The sequence below is a fragment of the Eutrigla gurnardus genome (genome assembly GCF_963514095.1).
Source record: "Eutrigla gurnardus genome assembly, chromosome: 21".
Lineage (NCBI taxonomy): Eukaryota > Metazoa > Chordata > Actinopteri > Perciformes > Triglidae > Eutrigla > Eutrigla gurnardus.
In genome coordinates, this window is record NC_139932.1 from 8,802,451 (window position 1) to 8,811,317 (window position 8,867).

The 8,867-nt window shown below is 40.1% G+C and overlaps 3 protein-coding genes across 3 annotated transcripts in view; 1 reads left to right on the forward strand and 2 right to left on the reverse strand.

Moving 5' to 3' along the window:
• Positions 1-1,510, forward strand: part of LOC311032289 (fatty acyl-CoA reductase 1) — a 40,351-nt gene extending 38,841 nt beyond the window's left edge. The window contains exon 12 of the mRNA XM_084038959.1: positions 547-1,510. Coding sequence (XP_083895085.1) covers positions 547-709 — 163 coding nt within the window. The 3' untranslated portion in view covers positions 710-1,510. The remainder of the gene's footprint in view (positions 1-546) is intronic.
• The window catches only part of lhfpl3 (LHFPL tetraspan subfamily member 3), a 244,381-nt gene that overhangs the window by 144,130 nt on the left and 91,384 nt on the right, over positions 1-8,867 (reverse strand). The window lies entirely within an intron of this gene.
• LOC311032290 (endoplasmic reticulum-Golgi intermediate compartment protein 2-like) lies at positions 909-8,182 on the reverse strand. The gene is made up of 14 exons (XM_084038960.1): positions 8,026-8,182; positions 7,321-7,454; positions 7,132-7,240; positions 6,982-7,028; positions 6,810-6,877; positions 6,660-6,700; positions 5,930-6,031; positions 5,655-5,750; positions 5,450-5,505; positions 5,228-5,326; positions 4,924-5,021; positions 4,651-4,813; positions 4,428-4,507; positions 909-4,344 (listed from the first exon to the last, which is right to left on the reverse strand). The coding sequence occupies exons 2-14, from the start codon at positions 7,424-7,426 to the stop codon at positions 4,264-4,266; spliced, it is 1,146 nt and encodes a 381-aa protein (XP_083895086.1). The 5' UTR covers positions 7,427-7,454; positions 8,026-8,182; the 3' UTR covers positions 909-4,263.

Consider the following 8,867-nt stretch of genomic DNA (forward strand, 5'->3'; position numbering starts at 1 on the left):
TGGTGCTTTGTGTTTTGGCAATACGATCAGATATTTCTATGAATTCACTTCAGCAGAGATGCCTAACCATCATTGCTTATTGTTCCCTATCATTTTAATGCAACATCAAATGTTGTGCTTCTGGTTTGAGACGAACCTCCTTTCTGTTTTCTCTTTTAAGAGGCAAGCAGGATACTAGTTTGCATAAAATTCAACTAAACATTAAAAAAAACTATATTTATAGCATAAAACAAGGGACAAATTTTATTTTATTTTTTTCTTAATCACAAAACTACATTACGAAGGCGCTGTTGGTGCTGACATTGCATATAAGAAAGAGGGGAAATTACAGCTGCAATCCCTTCAAAGTATTATTACACGTACCATAACGGAAATATAATTGAATTGAATCCATCTTGAACACATTTTATGGGGAAAATGCAAATTCACAGTACGCACAAACTGCTGAGTAATCCCATGTACATCTTAACAATGTTAATGTTGTATTATTATCTGTGTGTATAAAACCCTTATGGTTTTTCCTTTCTGTCCTCCTTCTTTTCCCAGACTGAGGAACATCCGCTACACCTTCAACACCCTGTTGGTGGTTTTCATCTGGAGGGTGTTTATCGCCCGCTCCCAGATGGCCAGAAACATCTGGTACTTTGTGGTCAGCCTCTGTTTTAAGTTCCTCTCCTACTTCCGCGCATCCAGCACCATAACCAACTGAGTCTTCCTGCCCGCCGCAGCCCTCATCTTTTAGCTGTCAGCAGGATTTAACATCTGAGACTCTGACCGTTCACAGAGGACACTCTAAATCCTCCTTTTTGTGTGGGTTAGCCGTCTACTCTCTACAGGTGGGAGGCTGCCGTTTTGCGAAGCACTCGGTAGGAAGAAAAGAGGTCTACTAGCCATGAATTATTTGTCAAGTATTGAAAACGTTGACACTGTTCAGTCACCAGACCCTGTCCAAAAAAAAAAATGTGTCGTCATTCATTTTGTACCTACTGTTTTCTTCTCAACGTGGCCAATTATATATGCAACAATAAGCCTTCTGTGTGACTTCCGTTTTCTTTTCCACATCATTGGTTCAGATGAATCTAGGTACATTGCCTTGCCTTGTGATGATTTTTTTTCATACTTGAAATACGGCAGTGCTTCACCGGAGGACGATTTCTATACGATTATTTTGGTTCTCTGTTTTCTACTGTGGGGTGATCCAAGTCCTCTCTTTAATACGCAGGTGATTTGGATATCTGTATGTCTTGCATAACGTGTATCTACTGCCTTTTTAAGATGACACCCAAAATCGAACTGAAGGCTTTTTTTTGTGACACAGACCATCTGTCTCGAGGCCAGTCCACAGATTGAGACTAGAATTTAAGCTAAATTCTGACCACACAAGACAACAGTATCACTATACTGAAACGTACAAATCTATCATCTTTCCTGCTGTCGAGGTCGTCACTCATTTACTATCATAAATAATGTCAGTATGTCTGTCAACATAAACCTTGTATGTCTGATTGCTCATCCACTTTTTGCCTGTTTGTACAGCAGTTTGTACTGAAACTAAGTTTACTACTTTTACATCTTTATACTTGCGTCAAAGGCTAGTCTGATACATGTGGTAGACCTTGGCAGTGTATTATACACACATATATATGTATATATGTACATATATACATACCTTAATATATGTATATATGTACATGTATACATAAATATGTACACAGTATATATAATATGAAATAAGTGTACACCAGAGTCAAATTTATTTGTATAGCCCAGTGTCACATACTGTACAATGTCTCCCAACTGTTCCCATCCGAGACTATGTTTTCTAAGACAAACATCCCCCACAATCTCGAAAGGCATTTCATAGAGGGACCCCCATTCTTCTTGGATGGTTACAGGTGAAGTCGAAGCCATAGGTGGACAAATTTCAAATTTACATGAGGTTGTAGTATTGGACATGCCATCTACAACAATGGTATTCTAAAAGGTCCAGTGCTAATGTAGCAAATATCAACTCTTAGGTCCAGTCCCATAGTGGTTCACATGTTAAAGATTTGTAGGTACGTGATTGTTGGACCAAGAAGGCAATTTAGTGGAGTAGGGAGACTGGTCACTCGAGGATACCTAGCCCCAGTTTGTGCCTCCCATGTATTAGCACTGCATTTGAGTCATATGATAACCATCAATATCCCTGCAAAATGATTACCAAGAGATGTCTGAAAAACCTAGGAGGTCTTTTAACAACACTTACTGTTATAGAAACCTCATGATCTTCTTGAACCGTCTGGATGTAAAAAAATTCCATCCACAGCGCAATGAAAAGATTTTGAACCATAGTTGCATCTCTGTTTCCTAATATGAACACACCCTGCCTACAAAATGTATTAGGAAACAGAGTTGCAACTCAACAGCACTAAGTGTTGCTAAACGTTCTTCTGGATTTTTCAAACATCAAGTATTTTCTTTTTATTAGAGAAAAGGATGGTTATGGCTGTGACTCCAAAGTAATGCTAATACATGAGGTACAAACTGGAGCTAACAGCGCTTCCAAAGAAAGATGGCGGCAGGGAAGGAGCTATCGGGGCACCCAGCAGATAGTAGGCGACGGTGCTTCAAGACATTTGATATGAAGGCACTCTTGACTGATGATTTAGTTGTCGAGGCAGGTCCCTTGATACTAGGAGGTCTTGAGGTTTACTGAATTTGACTGTGAAAGAAAGAAAACTGCCCTAGTGTGAATAAAAGGTCAAAGCTACTGTGAGTTTCATGTGTAAGAAGAGCTTTTTCAAACTGCTTTTCACAGCTAGTAAACAGGACAGATAATGGAGCTATCATTTGATTTGTGGTGATGTAGAGTTGAGTGTCGTCTGCATAAGAGCGAAATTCAAGCGGCAGCTGCAAATTAAACAGAAAGATAGTGGACCAAGTACGGAGCCTTGATGTTCGCCATACCTTCCCTGATGGGCACATGGATTTCTATGTTTAAGCAAGACACACTGTGACCTATATGTCAGTCTGGACCTAAATCACAAAAGTGCTAGGTTACAAATGAGGGATTTAGGTATTACATCCTTGACCCCAGTGTGGAAGATCTGTAAATAGTTTAACTACATATTATTCTTATAGAGTACCAAAAATTGTATTTGACTGTTTGATCTTTGCTTGGTGAGTGTCTTTACACGATTCCACCACAGAGCTTCCCGCAGAGTCTACCAAAAGTGTTAAGTGTGACGGGCAAGTCCGAGTTCTACTAAACAAATGAGAAAAATGTGTACAGTATTGTATGTGGCTTGACTCTTGGCAGAATACAAATACAACAGTTATGAGCCTATATGGGAGAAAAAGGGACAAAACGAAATAAATGTTTATGCAAAGCCCATGTCTGTGGTGTAGTCATGGTAACTGTCCTCCTAATTTCAGAGGGGGATAATGAACCAAAATGTCTGCAGTTGTACACGGTCTGTATGATGAAGTGTTATTGTCAGTTTTTGTAATGGTGTCGTTTCAGAGTTTTTGCTCTTCTGTATCCGTCCCACAACAAAGTGCTGTCTTTTGCTGCAGGGCTCTGTTGGTACAGGAAACCCAGGCCAGCGCTGCTCTGACTGTATGTAACGACAGCAACACGTAACCATTGACTCCATCCTATTTCTGCTGCCGTTTTACGAAAATGTGTGACCACCTTTATTCCCTGCTCTGACAACACTTAATTCAAAGTCTGCTTGACAAAAAAAACAAAATAAACTAGAGGAGAAAAAGTGAAAGTGTGCTGCAGTCCATTTAAAATATGCTTTGACGTCACCATGTAGTTTCTTTACAAAACCTAAGAATTACATTAAACGGATACTTTTTGCAATAAATAAATGACGTTTGTTTTTTGTTTTTTAATTGCTGGTAAAATGACAAGCAACAAGGTGTTTTTCCAAATTTTACATAGTGCCATAAATACTAAATTAATGCAATCATCCTCTCCAGACATTTTTTTGTGACTTTGCCAAACATATTAATGCTTTGAAACAAAAATCTCACTGGTAATTTATGGATTTGTTTTACTTTAATGGAGCCAGAATGGCAACTCAACACTCAGCATGATGAGCAATTACAGCAAATGGAAGAGAAAGCCAACATTTCTGAGGCAACATTGTATAATGTTTGAAAACACAATGACTGCATGATGGCAGTCACGTGGAACACAGTTTCTTGATGTGATGTTTATTTTTTGCTTGACTTTTTTCAGTAGAAAAACACAATTTCATGACATAGCTACGTCTACTCCTGAGGGACATCGTCGGCCAACAGCGGAGTCTGGTGATTGTTTAGATTGTTCATCTCGTTGTTCAGCTCCACATCCTAGAATAGAACCAGCACATGTAAGTCTGTTAGGTCTGCTTCATGGTGGAGTTTACGGTGCTTTGCTACAGACGAAGTCTCACCTCTCTGGGTCTGTAGACTCCAACTTTGAGGCGACAGCAGATAACGTCAAAACTGAAGCCAACCAGCCCATGGAGCATGCCTTGAGAGAACACATTTTAAGCCAATTAAATTACTTTATACACCTTTATGTGGTGTACTTAGCTGTTTTATTTCAGTTATATTTAATTTATGTGGCATTTATTCTTCCTTTGTGACGGTTTGTATCAGTGAAACTCTGCTTGCCTGTCGTGGAGAATATACCCCCGATAATGCCACACAGTCGCACCAGGAACTGCCACAGTGGCATATGCTGCTCGCTGACCGTCACCATCAAGGAGCTGGTGTCGTACTTGACGAAGATGCCGGAGACGCCGTGACTGCCCGCCGCGTGGTTTATCACCCGCTCCTTGGAAAACAACAGCATGGTGGTTAGTGTTATAGACTCTTCATCCTCTGTCCAGCCCTCCTCCCTCAGTGTTGTGGTCATTTTAGGGACTTTTCATTTTCGTGACTCACCCGCTCAGTCACGGAAAACTGGTGTGTGTCTGCAGATATCTGGTACGTGTTCAGTCTGGTTGGGACCACGGTGATGAAGTACTGGAACATTTGGTTATCTGGAATGAAACGGAATAATGAATGAAAAAATCATCAATTTAAAAATTGGACATCAGGAAACCTCTTTGTAAAGGAAACCTCTTACCCAGCAGTGATCATCCGAGGTGAAGGATGGTTTGAGTTGACTAAATGTGTCAATGTGTCATTTATTCTGCCATCATATGTTTCAGCCTCTCCGATCTCTTGAAACACAGAATTAACTTACTGTTGAGGGTGATTTTCTCGGTGCCGTCCAGAGGATTAATGATGCCCGGTATCTCCTCCCCAAAAGATAAATGGTCTATTCGATGGGAGAAGTTGTACGCTGCGATGCAAAGATGAGAGCGAGGTTCAATCAAGGCCGGGGAGAATCACTGATCAAGCTGTTCTGTTAAACAAGCCAAAGGAACCCTAAGTGAGCATAAGCAGAAAATAAAATGTGACATACTCTCATGGCTCACAAAAGCTGCGATGTGGGCATGACCCTGAGGATGGTGAATGGGCCTGCAACAAGACAAAAGACCAATTAGATTAGTGGAGACGACATATTTACACATCTCCTACAGCTGGACTGTTGGAAGAGATTCCTCAGCGACCTCTCGTTATATCTGCCAGCAGCTTTTTTTTTTTACACACTCCCTCTAGTTTCTTACTTTCCCACAGTGATGTGGAGGTTTCCTGCCACCTTGTTTACGTAGACGTGCCCGTGGATCCTGCAAGCATTGAGCGGCTCCATAGAGGCATCCTCCCTACACACACACACACACACACACACACAATCATTAAGCACACAATTTCACTCTTTAATTAGTTCTCAGAGGGATGTCTACAAGTCTGCATCACCCGCAGCAGATAATAATACTGAATTATGTGCAGAATTGTGAGACTAAAACAGAGAATAGCTTGTTTGCAGGTATATGGAGCTGACCGTGGGGGCAGAGCAGTGGGTCCTCCTTTGAGGAGAGTTTTGTAAAGGACTTCCTGAAGAGCATGTTCTTCTCTCAGCCTGTTCTGTATGAGAAGCAACGTCCTGCAGACAAAAAAAACAACAAAACAGGTTGTCAACATGCAAGAAAAAAAACGACATCTGGAATGTAGATATGCAACTCTCACAAGATTTCTGCATAGTTTTATATTCTATAGACTCACTTTCCTATTTCAGTGTGCCTGCAAGTTTATATACACTAAATATACTTTAGAAGGAATAATTCAGATTTATGTTTAAGTGTGTTGTATGCTTATAAATACTCAGTGTATTTCCTACAATAGATCACGACCCCAGTTTGGAATATTTCAGCCACCAGTCAGGCCTTTCTGACAGGGAACTAAAGCCGATATGTCCATCTATCCTCTCTTCAAAAGCACCAGACTCCATTGACAAAATCAGTCATTTAACCTCACGGAACATGTAAGTAGATTGTGTTCTTGTGTGACTTTGGTGAAGCCAAACTAACCCTCTAAAACACGAGTCACTGATCTGATGGTGCAGCAGTAGATCAGCTACTCCGTTCTGCAAGGTAAAACAACTCTGAGGGCTGTCTGACGGCAAGATAAAGTGGTGAAAATATTCTAAATATGTCATATGCTGAAACTGATATCGAGGGTGACTCTTCCTTTCAGCAGTTAAATATATTTTGCTATGTTTCATGACGGCTTACCTTTGCCACATTCTCTGTTGTGGCGTCAGGTCAAAAATAACCTGAACGAACACACAAAGAGAAGAGATGCAGTTGTGAAAAAGCTGGAAAGAAAAGGGCTCTGACGCAGAATTTAAAAGGAGTGAATGTTTGGAGACACGCTCGACTCACAGGCTCGTACTGGAGGCCGCTGGATGTGATCATGGTCTCAGCCAGGTCCAGAATGTCTGCTCCAATGTCTGCAGTCACAGATATAAAAAATGCATGCATGCAAATCACACGTATATATGCACCCAAACTGCACTTCAATGAGCAATTCATGAAGTGAAGGTGGGATACTCACGTTGGCATTTCATGGCAACTGTAATGTCAATGTTTATTCTCAATTTACTGTAAATGGTGAGAAAGGAGTATAATATCAGTTTGACAGTCATTTCACATACTGTTTGTTTGGAAATTTGTGATGATTAACATTTAATAGCTCTGAAAATACCTGGAAAAGTCCTTGTCAACTTCATATTCATACTTCATCCAAGTGTCTCTGTAAACGAAGAACTCTAAGATAGCCAGAAGCGCCATGGCACCAAAAGCTATCAGCGACACTGTGGATGAGACGGACCGAATGGTGACCCCTTCTGATATCTTAATAATGTTTTATTGTGTTATTGTAGGAGTGGCCCACCTGTTCCTCCTGAGGCTGAGGTCTCCACGTAGCTGTCTGACACTTTGGGGAAGGCGTCCAGCTCCCTCACCAAGCTCAGGGCTTTCTTCCGCGACAGACGCCTCATCTTCAGGTCGGCGGCTGCTCTGCAGCTCCTCCACCACACATAAAACACAGCCCGGTTAACTATACGAAGCACTGTTTCCACGCGTCTACAGTCACTCAAAGAGATAAGCATTAAAACGTCACCTCAGATAAATAGAATATGCAATATTTGCTCTTGTTTTTGTAAATATCTTGAAATAACAAGATTTCAGAATTCAATGTAACATTTATTTAAAAAATAAATACATAATCTCTGTTTGTTTGACACATTTGTCAGACAATAATACCACATTGATCATTTAAATCGCACCCATATATGACGTTACTGATTTTAATATTTGTCCCTTATACTGTCCTTATATTTTGGAGCAATTATTGTTTGAATATATCATGCACTCAAGACAAACGCCACAGTACATGTGTGCACATTACACATCTCAATATAAACACTGTAATCCTGCAGCAAAACGACAGAATATGTTCAAACAAAACAGGAAATTAGAATATTTATGTGGTCAGTATTGACAAAGATATACTGCATCAGCATCAACAGTGCAGCTGGTTTATGAAGTGGAGAGATGTGATGACTGTATCACAGCATTCACTCAGAATCCATCTTACCTTATTTATCATCTGATTAGACGTTCAGTCGCGCTGAGGAATCCTTGGGCGCCATATTCTCACCTATAGCTGCTGCTTGAATCACATCAGAATCTCAGTGCACCATGATACATCCATGGTGCTGCCATACGTCACGCTCTTCCTTGTTTGTGTAAATCGTGACGTCAGCGAGCGCGTGGCGTGTGCCGTGAACGCGCAGGGAGCGATGTCGCTCTTCTGTCAGGAGGTGGCGCTTTAGTACTAAGACTGATTCTTAGACGTGTGTGAACATAAAGTAATTGAATACAAACAATATTCCATATACAGTATATATATATATATATATATATATAAAACGGACTTAATGACTAAGTTGTGACGTGGGAAAAATGCCTTCATATTGGGACAATTAGCAATTTCAAATAGCAGTATAATACAGTCAGATGTTTGTTGTTGTTAGGAGACCAGTTTTGAAATAATCTGATGAATAAGTATTTATAAATTCAAGAAGATTGTTAGTTTTTTAATATATCTATAGGCTATGTGGTCTCTGTTTGCAGAGAAACACAAAATAGCAATAGCAGAATTTAGTTCAGGTGACATAGCCTACGCAAAAAGTTTCACTTTCTTTTTCTTGATTTATTATTTTTTTAAGTGCAGTCTGTCTTCCTTTTTTACTTATGTTGTAGTATTATATGTATTACACTATATGTCATGTGCAGAGGGGCATTACATGTTGTAACACCAGTCCATAAACCAATCAAATGATGTTAAATTAGTGAACAGACTGTTTGGGGGGGTTTTTTCAGGTGGATTAAAGTGACTTGTTTACAGTTAGTGATCACAGTTTTCATGTGAAAAGT

Excerpts from the sequence above, each read along its gene's own strand:
- LOC311032290 (XM_084038960.1), bottom strand. The coding sequence starts at position 7,426 with ATGAGGCGTCTGTCGCGGAAGAAAGCCCTGAGCTTGGTGAGGGAGCTG. Across the intron at positions 5,022-5,227 it reads CGAGAAAATCACCCTCAACA|ATAACCAAATGTTCCAGTAC; the intron begins GTAAGTTAATTC and ends GTTTCATTCCAG. Across the intron at positions 4,814-4,923 it reads AGTTTTCCGTGACTGAGCGG|GAGCGGGTGATAAACCACGC; the intron begins GTGAGTCACGAA and ends TTGTTTTCCAAG.